Raw genomic sequence first — 18,584 nt, 5'->3', positions numbered from 1 at the left:
CAAAGGTGATTTCTTTAAAATTCCCCCACCCGTGGATGATCTGGCACCCATTTTATACACAGGGAATCACGCATGCAGACAAGTATTTCGTACAACACCACAAATAACCAATCACTATAACAAACAGATGAACTATAACAAACAGACAAAATACTTACAATAATAGACAAGTTCTTACAATATTTGTTACCGCGGTTGCTCTTAACATTTACCTTGAGCGGGAACTCTAATCCCTTTTAAATCAAATGGGGACTTTAACCCCTTCCAAACCAAACGGGGATGTTTAACCCCTGCCAAACGGGGACGTTTAACCCCTGCCAAACGGGGACTAGCCCCTGCCTGGGTCCTAAACCCAACCCTGCGGAGCTTTCGCTGCATCTGATGGGCAGGTAACCAAATTTCCGAAAGAATGCCTTATTACTCACAAAGCAGTAGTCTTCGCTCAGGGGCTCTTTGGTCCGGGGATCGGGAGAAGTCCTCTCCGAGAATCCCTCGGTGCCGGCTGAGGTTCCGCGATCCCAGGATCCGTCGAGGCTCAAGAGCTGTGTCCCATCTGGGGTGCCAAAACTGTTACCGTAAGTCAGCAGGTGAAAAACTCTCTAAGACTCAATTTGGAGTTTTAGAAAGCAGGCATTCTTTATTGCGGCGCCGGACGCACAGGGGATCACTCCACCTAATGTGCGCGCCGAGCTGCTTAACTATAGGAGTTAAGTACAACCAGAATATACATATTCATTAGTTTTCCGAGGCATGATTAACATATTAATGTTAGTTCATTAACATATGTAAAAGTCTTTACACATGCGCTCTTATGTCCATTGGTGGTCTTTCAGGGTCCTCTGGTGGTCGTCGATAGTCTTCCTCACCGTGACCGCTAGTTGAACTCAGTTCTTGCGCATGCACAGTTTGTTCTTTGGCTTGGTTTGCACACTTTTACCTTCACAAACTAGCTGTCTTCAGCATCACTTCCTTATCTACAAAGTTTCAAGGTCTTCTGTCCTACTGAATGTTTAGCTTATCTATTCAGAGAGTATACCCCTACTGCACAGAGTAAACCCCTACTGAATGTTTGGCTTATCTATTCAGAGAGTATGTCAAGCTTGGCTACGTTATGTCCAGTAAAGAGAACCAGATGTCTCTTCAGTATTCCTTTGTACTCGGTATCAATTGTTTGGGAAATCTAGATAGTTGTTTATGTATAAACAAAACAATAGTTTTATGTCTCGGAGCTTTTATATTGCTACCATCGACACAGTATTTGAATGCCATCCATGCAGAAGTAATAAAAGTAATAGCAAACTCCAGCAGAGTTCAGGAAGTCTGGTTTTTCTATCTTTCAGCATCCAAGTAGAGCTGGCTGAAATTTTTCCTCTGAAATATTCTTCTAATGGAAAACAGGCTATCTGTAAATTCAGAATTTACTGTTTGCTAAAGTGAAAGCTTTCTCTAACCTAGATTGTGCCTCCTAGCTGAGAAACCCTGAAGTTAGGGGTTTCATGTCTTCTTGATAGACTGTCAGATATATTGCCTCAGAGCTAGGACTTTCAGACTCCTCAGGAGCTGTAATTGTCATCTGTCTTGGCTTTCTGTTACTTTCCAGGTTGGCCAGCTCCCCTTCTGATGGGGCTACCATGGCTAAAAAGGGTTAAAACAACATTTTATTTCTGCTGCCTCTAAATGAAGTTTCAGAAATTGCATTCTTTACTAAATTTTGAAATTTTTTTGTTTGTGTCTTTCATAAAAGAAGAATTTGGAATTTCCTGAGAATGGGAATTCAGGGTTTCGGGTAACTCTGGTGATGTTTCTCCTTCAGAAGGTTCCCCTTTGGTTTATTTCAGTTTGGTTACAATAGATCTTTTGTTTTGCTTTTAAGTAGAGGGTGCTAGGTGAGGATTTAAGGAATACTATTAAGTCTCAATATAAAATGAAAAGGCATTTAGAAAGAGAAGTTTAGACTGGGCAGTGTTACATGCATTATCTCAGAGAAGCTCTGCTGTTGTGGTTCATCATAAATGTAAATTGAGTCTGAGTCAGGGCCAAGACTTTGACCTAACACTGACCTCTAATACTGAATATGAGTCTCTGGATCTGAGGATGGGCCTGAGGGGCCTGTTGTTGCTTAAATAAATAAATAAATATTTTATTTTATGGTGAGCAGGCTATTGTAACCCTCAGTTATCTTCACAGACTATTACATGGCTTTATGATGCTTTTTTAAAAGACTTATAAAGCTGATTTCTGTTTGCCATGGCTCTGTGGTCTGCAAAGTAATCTATAATAGCTTGAGACTCACTGGGTTAGATCAGGGAATGCATTGGCAGCCACAGTTTATGTTGTGCTGTAGAAGGTTCTGTAAACAGGTGGCCTTAACCAAGTAAGTTAAACACATAATTTTTTTTTTTTTTTTTTTTATTACCATGTGTGTATCTTGAAGCCTCAGGGTTGGAACTCCCCAAGTGCTTCTTTTCTTTTCCTTTCTTTTGAATCAGAGGTTTTCACGGATTTTTCACTCTTCCCCACCCTTTTCTGGTCTGTGCCAGGTATAGTAGAACTGCTGCTCTCCTATTAGGAGTTGACTGAAAATTAGGGAGAGAATGTATATTTCTGTAGTGGGAAGAGATTTTTTAGTAACTCTCACGGGTAAAACGTTACATGGTCTTGTATAAGTATTTTGTCCTCATTTTTATGAAGGATTTTTTTTTTAACCTTCACTGTAATCTATTAAAGAGACTTTCTCAGACAGTATTTTGAGGTGTATAACGTCTATAAATGTGAAATGGCATCTGCAATTTAATTGTAGTTTTTGCACTGCTACTGCTGGGTGGCTGTAATTTGCACTTGCGATAGAGAAAATACTGGACTTTTTTTTTTTTTTTTAATAGAACTAGCTTGACAATTGCCTGGAAACTGAGTAGAACAATGTAAGAGGTAACTGAACGACTGCTCCATGAAGGTTGGCTGTTTTGTGCTTAAGTGAAATGATTTTGAAGTTTCGTGCAAGTTCTTAAAGCAGCATCGATTGTGTAGAAATTGCTAACACACTTGGCACTGATCTTTGCCAAATACCTTCAGGCGGTCTGGTCATGTTAGAATATTCTCATTCCGATTGTTTACATACTTGGTAAATTATAGTGGTCATTACTGCAGTGCCTTTTGGGATAAGAGATGGAGAAAGTGTTGTCTTACTGTCTTTTAAAAAACATTTTTACAAATAATCTTTGATTTATGAAATCTCTTGAGTAACTTATGGATTTTAAATATCCAGAAATTTAAATTTTGTGTCTTGAAAAATTGGAAATCAATGTGTTCTGTAGAAGTGTACTTTAATACTTCTGCAATAGCTCTTATTCTGTAATACTTAGTACTGAGTGCTTCAACAAAATATTTGAATAGCCACCAAATTCAGAATGCTATGGTGTTGTCAGACCTAACGTGTACGTGTTTTCTCTCTATATAGTTTGCCCATCTTGCTATGGCTTTATTATAGCATAAACAGATGGTTTTTCACAGCTGGGGTGATAATGTTTGAGCTGTTGAATGACATTAGTTCTTTGTCTATGCAGGAGTTCTCATAATTTCTAGCAATCCTTATAAACACTTTTTTGCAAGTCCTAGGACCCTATCCCGCTTTAAGTATAGCTTTGTGAAGTTTGGGAGTCAGGGATCTTGGAGGCAAACTGGGAAAGGACATTGTTAGGGAATAATGTAAGTTAAAGTTTTAAGGGACATTGGTAGGGCTTTTCTACTCAGGGTCTCTTCCTTGTCCCTTCCTTTCCTGCAGGCTATGTGTATGAACCCTGCCTCCTGTTGCACTCTGCGTGCCAGCATCTGTAGGAGATGGTCCTAGTATATGTTTACAGTGTTTTGTATGCAGATCTGAGCTGGGGTGTTCCTACAGTAAGTAGGAAGAAGCTGCAAGAGCTTGCGCTTTGCTCAGCAAAACTAGACCCAGGGTATCGGTAAGGCTTACTTGCTTGTACATATGCTAATATAATCATGTGGCTTTTCCCCCCCTCTTGGAGCAGAGACAAGAATAAGATGGCTGCTCGCCATATATAGTGTACATACTTTGCTATCTTGTCTGCACTATTTGTGTGAACAGGTCTAAGGAAATCCATGAGGGTCACAGAAATTCAGATCTTTATAAACCTGGAAGTGAAAAGTTAATGTATTACATGTCATGGTAAGATGAGGTGGGGAAGGGGGCTGTAGTAGGAGAGAGTGTCACGTGGGGAAGTGCAGCTGAAGAGGCAAGGTAAAAGCAGGGAGTGGAAGATAAGATAGGTTGGGTAACACTGAGGCACAGGGCCATCGTTAGGAGATGGACAGTATTTAATAAGTGAGAGTTTCAAGTGATTAATGGATAACTGAACAGGAAGATGTGTGAGCTTGGGAATCCAGTAAGGGGCATGGGAAGAGGAGAAAGTGAATAAATGCTACAAGAGGTGGTGGGAGAGAAATGGTCTAATGAACATGGATTTTGGATAATTTATTCTTTAAGCAGAAAGAGGATCTTAGTCTTGGCTCTGTGCTTTGCCATACCTGAGTGGAAAGTCTGAGCTTTCAAAGTTAATATGGTAACAAGTTTCTGTTATAAACTTTATTTTCATTTCCCTTTATGCTTGTCTAGCAAAACTAGTTTTTACTTGAAAATTTCTAGGTCAGCTCTGACAAAAAATGCTTTTGTGCTGTCTTTGTGTAAATAAACATGACAGTTGTAAACACTCTTTTGATCTTTGAATCAATGTAGATTTAAAATTTTGTCTTGCGAGCTATTCATAGCTTAAAGTGCTATTCTAGTGTGATTGCTGTCAGACAGAAATAATTCCCTGCCTTGTAAGTCTCACCCCCCCGCCCCCCCCCCGCTGCTTAGCAACTTTAATGAAATAAGTATTTCATTGAGTTAGGATGTTTATAAAATTATAAAAGACTTGTAGGAAGGTAGATAAAGCAAAAATATTTGGTGGTGTATTTGTGAGAATATTAGTGCTATTTAAGAGCATTAAATAGTGGAATGACTTGCATCTATAAATAGTGATCTTTGATCTTCAATCTAAGTGTTTTGAGACTGTTAGGTATTTGGAATATAATATGAGAACAGTGTTAAAAGTTCAAACCAAATCCTCGTTCCATAACCTGTAACCAGCAGTTGTCAGGCCATGTTCAGGGAACATGGAATGACTATTCCTCCAGTGTACGCTGACTTCAACTAGGTGGGGGCTTCCCAGGCCATGCGTGGCTTACAGATCCATTGCTGTCTGTCAAACTTCATTATCAATCTCCTATGAATTGAACTAATTTTTTTTAAAGGTGTGTGGTTTGGTGTTTTTTTTTTTTTTTTTTAAACCTTTGCCTTCCTATAAAAACAGTTGAATAGAAACATAGAAAAGAAGTTGGCCTTTGACTTTTCCAACCTGTGAGCTAGCTTTGTTTGCCACCTTCTAGTTCTTGTCTGTGGAAAAAGAAAAAAATAATTGTTTCCTGTGCAAATAGTACATTATTCTATATTGCTGTTCTCCCTCTATGTACATTATTATTCTCTCTACCCCTTTTCTTCACTGTCCATCTATAGCCTCTTTAATAGGCAGTAGTTCTATAATGCTGAGCGTTATTGTTTCTCTTTTGTGCACCTTTTTCTAGTTATGCTGTATGCCATTTAAAGTAGGTGTCAAGGAGCTGTTTGCAATGTTGAAGATAAATGTCTGCTTCTACTCTGTTTCAGGTACACCAGGAAGTTTGAGTTAATTTAAAGGATGATTTAGTTAGACTGTTGTGTGCTGAACTGACCTGTGAAGGTTCCTTCAGTTGTCTGAGGTCTTTGCAGTAAGTGCCAAAAACGATCAGTCTATCTGCCTGAACTATCTGGAAAGATCAGTTTAATGGATTGAAAAATGTTCAGGGATGACACTGTTATAAAATATCTTTTTCCTCACTGTTTAATAGCAGTATAATCTCTGTATATTGAAATATGATGTTCCTTCTCTTGTGGATCACCTGCAAACTCTGAGCCTGGGGGAAAAAAACCCCCACCACCAAAAAAAACAAAACAGAAGGTGAGGCAGTATACATTCTATGACTTTAATGTCATCTAGCCCACTAGAGCAAGCAGTTCCATTTATGAAGACTGTAATCTTTTTGAGCTGACTTTCAGGATCACTTGATTAAAAACTGTTAGATGGTTGTGCAGTCTTTGCCCTTGGAGGTTTTCAGGACTTGCCTGGATAGAACCCTGAGCAACTTGATCTGACTTCATAGCTGAACCTGCTTTGGGCAGGAGGTTGGACTAGAGATCTCCTGTGGTCCCTTCCAACCTGAATTATCCTATGATCCTGTATTTCTCTGCAACCCACAGCCTGAGGCCATATATGTTGAATAACTGCTGGAGCAGAGGAGTTTACACCTGGTAATTGTTGCCGGGAGTGGTGTAGTTAACATCACTTAATTGAAAAATACTCACTTGAAAAATAAATTCAGTTTTCATTACTAAACAAGGGAAAAAAATTTCTAGCGCTTGAATTGTTTGCATAATAATATAACACTTTTTGTGAATAGAAAGAAGTGTATATTTATCATGCCACAGCTGTAAGTTTGTCCAATAGATTTTTACTTTGCATATGTGTTGTCTGATTTCAAAAATTATTTTTATGTAAAGAGGCTATTTGATTGAAAATAGTAGAATGCAGGAGTCATCTTTTTTTTGGTGTGTGGTTGTGGGGAGGGGGTTGTGGGTTTTCTTTGTTGTGGTTGTTTTTTGTTTTTTTGTTCGTTTTTTTATTTTTTTTTTAATCAAGCAAATACTGCACCTTATCTTGCATGTTTTTTGGCAAAGAAATATCTGGTGCAAACCAAAATCTTAATTTACAGAATGGCTGACTTATAAGAGTAGCTGATACTCGCAAAGTATCAGCTCTGAGTAGAAGCTGATTAGATAACTTCTCAAATGCCTTTCCAACCTTATATTTATGGCCTTTAAAATAAATGTCTGTGACATATTTCAGTAATTACTTTCTAGAGACTCAGAGCTTTTGTAGAATTTTCGGAAGTATTGGTATAATATAGCTCTTGAAAATAGCTAAGTGCTAAATGGAAACAAATGTTATGTTCCTAGAAATCTATATTTAATGGCATGTGTTAGTGACTGGTTTGTGTTTAGCAGACTTCAGATGTATGCATCTGATATCTCTATACATTGGCAGCTTTTATTTGTGAATAGCATAAAATTGTATTGCTCTTGATTTAAGCTAGTCTTTGTTACCGGTTAGGATAAATTTTATGAAAGGGAGTGTTCTCTTTTTTTTTTTCTTTTTTTTTTTTTTTCTTCTCTTGCTTCCTGTACTTTTCTCTAAAGAATCCCAAAGTGGATGTATTCACAGAGATATATCACTAGAGGAGTTTTGGAAGGTCTCTCTGGATCATACCAAGTGTTTACGCAGTCATTTCTCAAAAGACAAATAATTTCTCAGAATTATTTTGTTTTGTCTTAGATACTGTTCTTGCATGTTTTTTAGTATTTAACTGTTGGCTACTCTGTAATTAAAATAGAATGCTTTTTATAAGATTTTTTTTTTTTTGGGTCATAATCGTTGAGCAATGGAGTACCAAAGTCAATACATGTATTTCTAGATATTGAGTTAATGTATTGGGTCAAATATTCTGTTCTGCCATTTAAGCAGACAGCTGTCAATGTAGAAATATTGTCCTGGTTTCGGCAGGGATAGAGTTAATTTCCTTTCTAGTAGCTGGTACAGTGTTTTGGATTTAGGATGAGAACAAAGTTGATAACACACCCATGTTTTACTTGTTGCTAGGTAATGCTTACACTAGCCAAGGACTTTTCAGCTTCCCATGCTCTACCGACTGAGAAGGCTGGAGGTGCACAAGAAGCTGGGAGGGGGGCACAGCCAAACTGGCCAAAGGGACATTCCATACCATGTGACATCATGCTCAGTACATAAACTAGGGAAAGCTGGCCGGGGGGACCGCTGCTCGGGGACTGGCTGGGCATCGGTCGGCGGGTGGTGAGCAATTGTACTGTGCATCACTTGTTTTGTGTATTATTATTATTATCATATTATTATTATCATTTTATTTCAATTATTAAACTGTTTTTATCTCAACCCACAAGTTTTTTCTCACTTGTGCTCTTCCAATTCTCTCCCCCATCCCACCGGGTGGAGGGGGAGTGAGCGAGCGGCTGCGTGGTGCTTAGTTGCCGACTGAAATTAAACCACGACAGTCCTTTTTTGGCGCCCAACGTGGGGCTCGAAGGGTTTGAGATAATAACAGATTAACCGGAGTGTATTAAGGAACTTATATCTGTTAGTAGTTGTGGGTCACAATGTTGGTTTCTCTGTTCTCGATATTGATTTGTATAATCTGCATCGCGCTCTTTTTCCTGCTGTACATGTTAAAGATTGGTGTTGGGTTTTGCAGTTTGCTGTGGTCTGCAGTGAATAGTAATGTCTCGCTTGTGAGGTTTGTTTTTAGAACATTGACCTTGACGTTAGTGTGGTATGTAAACTTTGCAATGAAGCCGTTACTGTACCACGGAGACCATTTCGTGGAGACAACTAGCAATTGCAGTAACTTTTCTGAGAGTTTTTTTTCGGAGGAAATACAGAATGGCAGTGTCACTACCTTCTTCTATGATATTTCCTCCTTCATTACAGTAATTTTTCAGTATTTTGAACATCCTTGGGCAGTTAAGATACTTCTATTGGTACTTCTTGGGAATATTGTTTCGGTTTTGTCTAAAGTTGGTAAGCAATTTAAGAATATCATCCAGAGATCTGCCCCAAGGCTGAATAATTATGAGTGGCAGGGTGTGTGGGACAAGATGGGCAAGTACCTAGGCCAATGGGCACCCCCAGTGTTTTGGAACTTCACCCCTGAGCAAGTGCAGAATCCTGAAAAGTTAGTAGAATATTTGGAAAAAGTATGCTGTCACCCTGGCAACTCCAGAGAGATGCAGATCATTGCAGCGTGCTGGGGCCTGGCCCATGCCTACCGAGCCCTGTTCAACGCCATTCAGTACCCTCAAAGGGAAGAGAAGGTCTCTGGCTCTGACAGTAAAACGACACGCACTGCGGCCACTCAGACCCGGGCAACGCGCCCTGCGGCCACTCCGACCCCAGCAACATGCACTGCAGCTACTCAGATGCCGGCAACAGGCCCTGCGGCCATTCAGACCCGGGCAACACGCACTACGGCCACTCAGACCCCGGCGACAGGCTCTGCGGCCACTCAGACCCCGGCGACATGCACTGCGGCCACTCAGACTCCGGTGACATGCACTTGCACTGCGGCCACTCCAACCCCGGCGACATGCACTGCGGCCACTCCAACCCCGGCAACAGGCCCTGTGGCTGAACCAAAGAACCAGCCTGTGCCAGTATCAGTCGCCCCTGTACACAAGAAGAAATTTTGGAAGCGGAAGTCGGCTCGTTTAGTAAGGGAGGAAGAAGCTTCTTCTAAAAGGGAACCGGAGGAAGAACTGTACGAATACCCTGGAGAAGGGCCATCACAAGAACAGGAGGAGGAGAGCCGGCCGCTGACCGGGGAGGAGGAAGAGGAACAACTCATAAACGAGGCAGTGACCACCCGATCTCTATCCCTGAGTGAGCTGCGAGATATACGAAAAGATTTCAGCCGTCGTCCAGGTGAGCATATTGTCACCTGGCTGCTCCGATGCTGGGATAATGGGGCCAGTAGCCTGGAATTAGAGGGTAGGGAAGCCAAGCAGCTGGGATCCCTTTCTAGGGAAGGGGGCATTGATAAAGCAATTGGAAAAGGGACACGTATCCTCAGCCTTTGGAGGCGACTCTTGTCAAGCATGAAAGAAAGGTATCCCTTTAAGGAAGATGTCATATGTCGCCCAAGCAAGTGGGCCACCATGGAGAAGGGTATCCAGTTTCTGAGAGAATTAGCTGTGCTGGAGGTGATTTATGATGACCTGAACAATGAACAGCTATCCAAAGATCCAGACGAAGTCAAGTGCACACGACCCATGTGGCGGAAGTTTATAAGGAGCTCACCATCGTCATACGCCAACTCATTGGCAGTGATAACCTGGAAAGATGGAGAGGAACAAACAGTGGATGAATTGGCTAGTCAACTCCGGCAATACGAGGAAAGTCTTTCTTCCTCCATCGTCTCGGCTGTGGAGAAACTGTCCGAAAAACTGTCCCGGGAGATCCAGCAACTCAGAGAGGATAGGTCCTACTCCTCACCTGTACGGACCAGTATCTCGGCTATTAGAAGTAAGCGTTCTTTTGCTCAAGAGAGAGAAAATAAAGGGTACACACCACGGGGCACCCTATGGTTTTACCTGCGTGACCATGGAGAGGACATGAGGAAGTGTGATGGGAAACCTACTGCAGCCCTAGGGGCACGGGTACGCGAATTGCAAGGGAAAACCATCACAGAAAGAGGTTCTTCCAGGAAAATTGCTGCTCCAGTTTCCAGCGGGCAGTTCCCCAGAGAGAGTAGAAGGGCTGATCTTACTCTTGATGTTAATGAAGAAACTTCTGACTCGTACGTACAAGAAATGAGAAACGAGTACTGTGATGAGGACTAGAGGGGCCCTGCCTCCAGCCAGGGGGAGGAAAGGGACAACCGGGTTTACTGGACTGTGTGGATTCGGTGGCCTGGCACATCAGACCCACAGAAGTATAAGGCTCTGGTAGACACCGGTGCACAGTGTACCCTAATGCCATCAAGCTATATAGGGGCAGAACCCATCTGTATTTCTGGGGTGACAGGGGGATCCCAACAGCTATCTGTATTGGAAGCCGAAGTGAGTCTAACTGGGAATGGGTGGCAGAAGCACCCCCTTGTGACTGGCCCAGATGCTCCGTGCATCCTTGGCATAGACTACCTCAGGAGAGGGTATTTCAAGGACCCAAAAGGGTACCGGTGGGCTTTTGGTATAGCTGCCTTGGAGATGGAGGAAATTAAACAGCTGTCCACCTTGCCTGGTCTCTCGGAGGACCCCTCTGTTGTGGGGTTGCTGAAGGTCGAAGACCAACAAGTGCCAATCGCTACCACCACAGTGCACCGGCAGCAATATCGCACCAACCGAGACTCCCTGATTCCCATTCATGAGCTGATTCGTCGACTGGAGAGCCAAGGAGTGATCAGCAAGACTCGCGCACCCTTTAACAGTCCCATATGGCCAGTGCGGAAGTCTAATGGAGAGTGGAGACTGACAGTAGACTATCGTGGCCTAAATGAAGTCACGCCACCGCTGAGTGCTGCCGTGCCAGACATGCTAGAACTTCAATACGAACTGGAGTCAAAGGCAGCCAAGTGGTATGCCACAGTTGATATTGCTAATGCGTTTTTCTCAATCCCTTTGGCAGCGGAGTGCAGGCCACAATTTGCTTTCACTTGGAGGGGCGTTCAGTACACCTGGAACCGACTGCCCCAGGGGTGGAAACACAGCCCTACCATTTGCCATGGACTGATCCAGACTGCACTGGGACAGGGTGAGGCTCCAGAACACCTGCAATACATTGATGATATCATCGTGTGGGGCAACACAACAGGGGAAGTTTTTGAAAAAGGGAAGGAAATAGTCCAAATCCTGCTGAAGGCCGTTTTTGCCATAAAACAAAGTAAGGTCAAGGGACCTGCACAGGAGATCCAGTTTTTAGGAATAAAATGGCAAGATGGACGTCGTCAGATCCCAATGGATGTGATCAACAAAATAACAGCCATGTCTCCACCAACTAGCAAAAAGGAAACACAAGCTTTCTTAGGCGTCGTGGGTTTTTGGAGAATGCACATTCCAAATTATAGTCTGATTGTAAACCCTCTCTATCAAGTGACCTGGAAGAAGAACGATTTCAAATGGGTCCCTGAGCAACGACAAGCCTTTGAACAAATTAAAGAGGAGATAGTTCACGCAGTAGCCCTGGGGCCAGTCCGGGCAGGACAAGATGTAAAAAATGTGCTCTATACCGCAGCCGGGGAGAATGGCCCTACCTGGAGCCTCTGGCAGAAAGCACCAGGGGAGACTCGAGGTCGACCCCTAGGGCTTTGGAGTCGGGGATACAGAGGATCCGAGGCCCGCTATACTCCAACTGAAAAAGAGATATTAGCAGCATATGAAGGGGTTCGAGCTGCTTCGGAAGTGATCGGCACTGAAGCACAGCTCCTCCTGGCACCCCGACTGCCGGTGCTGGGCTGGATGTTCAGAGGGAGGGTCCCCTGTACACATCATGCAACTGATGCTACATGGAGTAAGTGGGTCGCACTGATCACACAACGGGCTCGAATAGGAAACCCCAGTCGCCCAGGAATCCTGGAAGTGATCATGGATTGGCCAGAGGGCAAAGATTTTGGAATATCGCCAGAGGAGGAGGTGACGCGTGCTGAAGAGGCCCCAATGTATAATGAACTCCCAGAAAATGAGAAGCAATATGCCCTGTTCACTGATGGGTCCTGTCGTCTTGTGGGAAAACATCGGAGGTGGAAAGCTGCTGTATGGAGTCCTATGCGACAAGTTGTAGAAACTGCTGAAGGAGAAGGTGAATCGAGCCAATTTGCAGAAGTAAAGGCCATCCAGCTGGCTTTAGGCATTGCTGACCGAGAGAAGTGGCCAGTGCTCTATCTCTATACTGACTCATGGATGGTGGCAAATGCCCTGTGGGGGTGGTTGCAGCAATGGAAGCAGAGCAACTGGCAGCGCAGAGGCAAACCCATCTGGGCTGCCGCATTGTGGCAAGATATTGCTGCCCGGGTGGAGAACCTGGTTGTACAAGTCCGTCACGTAGATGCTCACGTACCCAAGAGTCGGGCCACTGAAGAACATCAAAACAACCAGCAGGTGGATCAAGCTGCTAAGATTGAAGTGGCTCAGGTGGATCTGGACTGGCAACATAAGGGTGAATTATTTCTAGCTCTGTGGGCCCATGACACCTCAGGTCACCAAGGAAGAGATGCAACATATAGATGGGCTCGTGATCGAGGGGTGGACTTGACCATGGACACCATTGCGCAGGTTATCCATGAATGCGAAACATGCGCTGCAATCAAGCAAGCCAAGCGGTTAAAGCCTTTTTGGTATGGAGGACGATGGTTGAAATATAAATATGGGGAGGCCTGGCAGATCGATTATATCACACTCCCACAAACCTGCCAAGGCAAGCGCCACGTGCTTACAATGGTGGAGGCAACCACCGGATGGCTGGAAACATATCCCGTGCCCCATGCCACTGCCCGGAACACTCTCCTGGGCCTTGAAAAGCAAGTCCTATGGCGACATGGCACCCCAGAAAGAATTGAGTCAGACAACGGGACTCATTTCCGAAACAACCTCATAGACACCTGGGCCAAAGACCATGGCATTGAGTGGGTGTATCACATCCCCTATCATGCACCAGCCTCTGGGAAAATTGAACGATACAATGGACTGTTAAAGACTACACTGAGAGCAATGGGTGGCGGGACGTTCAAACATTGGGATACGCATTATGTGATATTAAGTACTAATTATAGTTATAATAGTTATACTAATAATACATAGATATACTAATAATACTACTAATATTATATGCCATACTAATGTTATTACAATAAGAATCACCCAGACTAATGAAGAATAACTTCAGTGAAACCAAGCAAAGCACAGTGATGATGGTACCAGAACTGACTTCAACATGAAACAATCCAACACCACATACCATCTCCATTTTTTCCTACCCTGAAAGATTATTATGATAGATGGAGCCCAAAGTCATGGACTAAATGAACTCACTGAACATTTTAGAGGGATGGCCCACAAACGAAGGGAATGATATCTCTGTGTGTGTGTGTGTGTGTATATATATATATATAAAAAAAAGGGGGTGGTGATTAATGAAAATGTACTGGAAAATGTGAGACTTGAGCATGACGCTGATGGTATAGAATAAGGGGTGGATATTGTCCTGGTTTCGGCAGGGATAGAGTTAATTTCCTTTCTAGTAGCTGGTACAGTGTTTTGGATTTAGGATGAGAACAAAGTTGATAATGCACCGATGTTTTAGTTGTTGCTAGGTAATGCTTACACTAGCCAAGGACTTTTCAGCTTCCCATGCTCTACTGACTGAGAAGGCTGGAGGTGCACAAGAAGCTGGGAGGGGGCATAGCCAGGACAGCTGACCCCAACTGGCCAAAGGGATATTCCATACCATGTGACATCATGCTCAGTACATAAACTGGGGAAAGCTGGCCAGGGGGGGCCGCTGCTCGGGGACTGGCTGGGCATCAGTTGGCGGGTGGTGAGCAATTGCACTGTGCGTTACTTGCTTTGTTTATTATTATTGTTATTATATTTGAATTATCAAACTGTCTTTATCTCAACCCACTAATTTTTTTCTCACTTTTACTCTTCCAATTCTCTCCCCCATCCCACCGGGGGCAGGGGGGAATGAAGAAGCGGCTGTGTGGTGCTCAGTTGCTGACTGAGATTAAACCATGACAGTCACTTTCCTGAAGTTTCTCTGCTCTTCAAAGAGCGGAGACTAACTGTCGAAACTAATAGGGGATGAGTCTGTTTTCTCTTTCATGTTTTCAGTGCAGGAATGGTATTTGACTAGTGATGCTACTTCAAAAGGGTATGAGGGCCTGAGATCTGCTTAGAGAACACGTATGCCTCTTTTTCTCTTTGCTTTCAGGTGGAGATGGAAATATCATACTGTTTTTCATTCTTCACAGGGCTACACATCATTCTGGAATGATTGCATCTCCTCAGGATTGCGTGGCTGTATGTTAATCGAATTGGCATTGCGAGGGCGTCTTCAGTTAGAGGCTTGTGGAATGAGGCGCAAAAGTCTATTAACAAGAAAGGTAAGTGGAGGAAAATGGTCACATTTACTTTTGTGTCATGCTCCAGGCAATACAGTAGCTGTGAATTACAACTGGTTGTAAGAAAAAGACTTTTTTTTTTTTTTTGCTTTTTATGGGGATAGGGATTCTGACTAGTGACCTAAGTTAGTTGCAGAGTTATTACCTAAAGAGTTTAAATGGTGAGCTGAAGTGTCTTGTAAAAGCTGTACTTGTTCTCTGCTCCTGTTTGTTTTCTTGATGTGTTCCTGCTGCTGTTGGGAACCTTGCCCAAACAGTTGGCACAGTGGCTCTGGCCAGGGTGCGGTGGCAGTGGTTGCTGCTGAGAGCCAGTAGCACCAGTTGTAATCTGCTGAAGGAACTGGATTTTGCAGTGTTGGTGAGATGTGGGCTGGGGCTGAGAGGGATGGCTAACTGACAGCCTGCCAGATGTATTCTACAAGTCCCCAGTTTAATTCTGGTGTACACAGTGTTGCAGTTAGTGCTTGCAGTGCATGGGAAGGAAACGATCCTTGTACCTTGGGCCCCTGAGAACACAAAACTGTATGTAGTTTAAGCATGTGACCGGTGTGTTAAATTTGTTGTACTCACTGATGTTTAAGATGGGCAAATTTTTAAGGTTCTTTATTGAATTAGGCTGAAGATTTGAGGTGCCTTAATTTATTACTTTTGCCACTGGATTTTTTTCCTTAGTACAAAATGTGCAAAGTCACACTGTTTGAAGAATTTTTACCTCATCAGCATTAGAGGATACTTATTTTACAAGTTTATTGAAAACATGGTCAAATATTGTCTATCACACATAAATTCTCTTTTATGGCACATTTCCCTGTCAATATTATCCCTTGCTAAATTTTTTAAAGGAAAGCTTACAAATTCCCCAACCTTCTCCCAGCTTCCTCCTCTTCTGAAGAATCGAACCTCTGTTCAGACAAACAGCTTCTACTTCTTTTAGCTTCATTTAAGCATATTCAGCATTGATTAGTTTGCACAATTTTTTTTTTTTCCTCCAAAGCTTTTGGCTCCTTAGTCATTCAGGAATGTTCTTTAGCAGTTATTTTCATTCTACACAAACCTTGTCAGCTCTATCTAACTGAAATTTTAACTGTGTCTTTTTAGGAAAATGGAAAAATAACCTGTGCATATCTTCAATAAAGAATACAAGCAAAATGATTGTTTTCCTTTTTTTAATTTTATCATGTGATTTTTGGGGGTGGGTTGGTGTGCTTGTTTCAATTTTTATTTCCCCCCCCCATTGTTTAAGGAGAGCTGAAAGCTACCCAATATTAAATGCTTTGTTCTTTCTGCTGTTGTAAGGCAATCGAGATTTCTTTTTGCAGGCAGGAGGTTCTATGAAAAAGGCTTAATATAAAATTCAAATGAAGATTGATTTCTGCTTAAGGAATTTCTTGCAAATAAAATCCCTAACTACTGATATATATGACGTTTCTTCTCCACTTGCCCCACGTCTCAATTTAGAAATCCTTCTCATGAATGACTTGTGTTGTTTTATACCTTATTTGAAGTCTTGCATTAACACTAAATTTCAGTCTCATTTCTGTGTTTGCTAGATTTAATTGTCTCAACTCTACCAAGTGTCCCCCTCGTCCCCCTTTTGCAGGCTTTGCTCCCCTTGCCCTCATTTTCTCTGTGAATTAAATACTGTGCTTAGTGAGTGGAATGAGCTGTCTAGTTGCATCCAAGGTTGTGATTCAGTGAGGTGGAGTTTCAGTGGCAATATCATTTTTATATAGCTTCTGCCCCTCAGGCTAGCCCTTCTCCCTCCCCGCCCCTGCTCCATTCTGGGACTTTGTGGAAAGGTAAAATCTCATTAAAACTAAAGCTTTGATTTGTGACTCAAAACCCTGTATCTTCAAGCCATGGTCTGAAGGGAGGAGTTTAGGCTTCAGTCACTTTAGCCTGTGCTGCAGCTGAGAAGGGTAGTCCTGTCTTTGCAAATTTGCTTATTATTTGAGTCTCTCTTGGGTTGTTACTGTTTGTGCAGCCTTGTCAGGTAACCAGTCTGGCTGAAAACTAATTAACTACTTTGACCAGTTTAGTTTTTATTTGAATCACTTTCTTGATCTTGTCATCATGTGGGGCACAAGTGAGACTGCTGGCACAAGCAATAAGGTGAGAACAAGAAGAGGGTAGAACTAGTTCTTTGGGCAGTAGTACGGATTTATAACCAGCTCACAGTGGCATTGATCACACAGCTGACTTAAAAGATTGCTAGCTACAATGATTTCCACTTCAAGCATTAAATCAGGTGGATCTTTGCTGATTTTTTTTTTGCAGTTTCTGACACGACTTCAGAAGTGATCAAGATGCATTAAATCAATGCTTGAATGCCATAGAGAGACAAATGAGACTGAGAAACTGGCAGACAAGGACTTGATGAATGTTAGTGAAACTTCTGAAAGTCAATATGATGTATTTTGTGTTGCAACATCCTTGTAAATTTGGCTTCAGAGTATGTAATCATTGCATCACTTTGGAGTTCTATCTACTGGTATCACTTTTAGAAACAAATAAATGAATGTTGAGGTTTATGTATAAATAAAGTAATTTCTAAGACTAGTGGTTACTGAAGATAGAAAATGGTACTCTATGCTGCCTTATAGTCTCAGAAAGCAAACCCAATAATTACAGTTCTTAAAAGAAATCCCAACAAATCCTTGGCGGATTAACTTCAGTATTTTATAGCTGACAATTCTGAGTGATTAATGCATGAGTGAATTTTTGTATTAAAACTAAATAATGAAATTTACTTAAAAATCAATGCAAGAGGTGCTTCATCTTTAGCATTGCTTAATTGCAAAGCTGCATTGTGGAAAATGAAAATTAAATACTCTGTATAATTGAAAAGTCCTCAGCAGTTGGATACAAGGCAAATCTAGTACATGATAAATCACTGAAAAATTGGAATAAAGAAATATTCTTTGCAATAAGGCTAAGGACCATCATCTCTGAAGAACCAGGATCTTAGCTTCTTTCTCTACCTTAGCTCATCTATTAAAGAGAGAGGAAAAAACACCCCCTTGCGGATGCTTAATCTTCTGTGATGATTCAATTCACAAGATCCCCAACCCACTCGATTTCCCACTCTTCTTGTGCTGTTATGACTCTGGAGAGAGTTAACCAAGAAGCATTCGTCAATAAATCCTCTTTCAAGAAAGAGCAGATCCATGAGCATAGGAGAGAGGTGGCTGGGCTTCCCCTGTTGCCTGTCTGCATGTGCTGGGAAAGGGAGGAGAAGAGAAATACTGTGGAAGTGTGAACCAAAATACTTTTGTTTGAGGGGAAGGGTAATCAGAAGAATCTCTGCAGTGAATATGCAATGTAGCAGAGAAGTGAGAAGAAACAGTGCTGTATGCCTGGCTGCAGAGAACGGTAAACTTGGAAACAAAATAGCTGTGTATTGTGGCTTCCCAAGAGCTTATGGAGCCCTGACTGAGTTGAATGGGAGAGTCTATGCTCCTTACAGCTCTTTCTTCTAAATGCCTGTATGTTTAGACTCATACTGTCATGGTGGATTATATTCAGACTAGCTTCTTAAACTTCTTTGCAGTGGTAGAAAAAAAGTATCTTAACCGAAAATAAGCAAGAAAATCTGTTTTCTAAACTTTTTAAAAAAAATCTTACTTAAAAAATGCTTTTAAGTCTGGGATATATCTCTTCAGTGAGGGGTGTGTGTGTTTGGTTTTTTTAATAAAACAGGTCAAAAAGATGACTTCACATCTTGCCTGTTAAAG

At 42.1% G+C, this 18,584-nt stretch overlaps 1 protein-coding gene across 1 annotated transcript in view; it reads left to right on the top strand.

Moving 5' to 3' along the window:
- LOC143172046 (Golgi phosphoprotein 3-like) overlaps positions 1-18,584 on the top strand; it is a 69,137-nt gene that overhangs the window by 38,268 nt on the left and 12,285 nt on the right. Inside the window, exon 2 of the mRNA XM_076361262.1 lies at positions 14,701-14,832. Coding sequence (XP_076217377.1) covers positions 14,701-14,832 — 132 coding nt within the window. The remainder of the gene's footprint in view (positions 1-14,700; positions 14,833-18,584) is intronic.

Source organism: Aptenodytes patagonicus, chromosome W (genome assembly GCF_965638725.1).
Source record: "Aptenodytes patagonicus chromosome W, bAptPat1.pri.cur, whole genome shotgun sequence".
Classification (NCBI taxonomy): Eukaryota; Metazoa; Chordata; class Aves; order Sphenisciformes; family Spheniscidae; genus Aptenodytes; species Aptenodytes patagonicus.
This window is presented reverse-complemented; position numbering and strand designations above follow the sequence as displayed.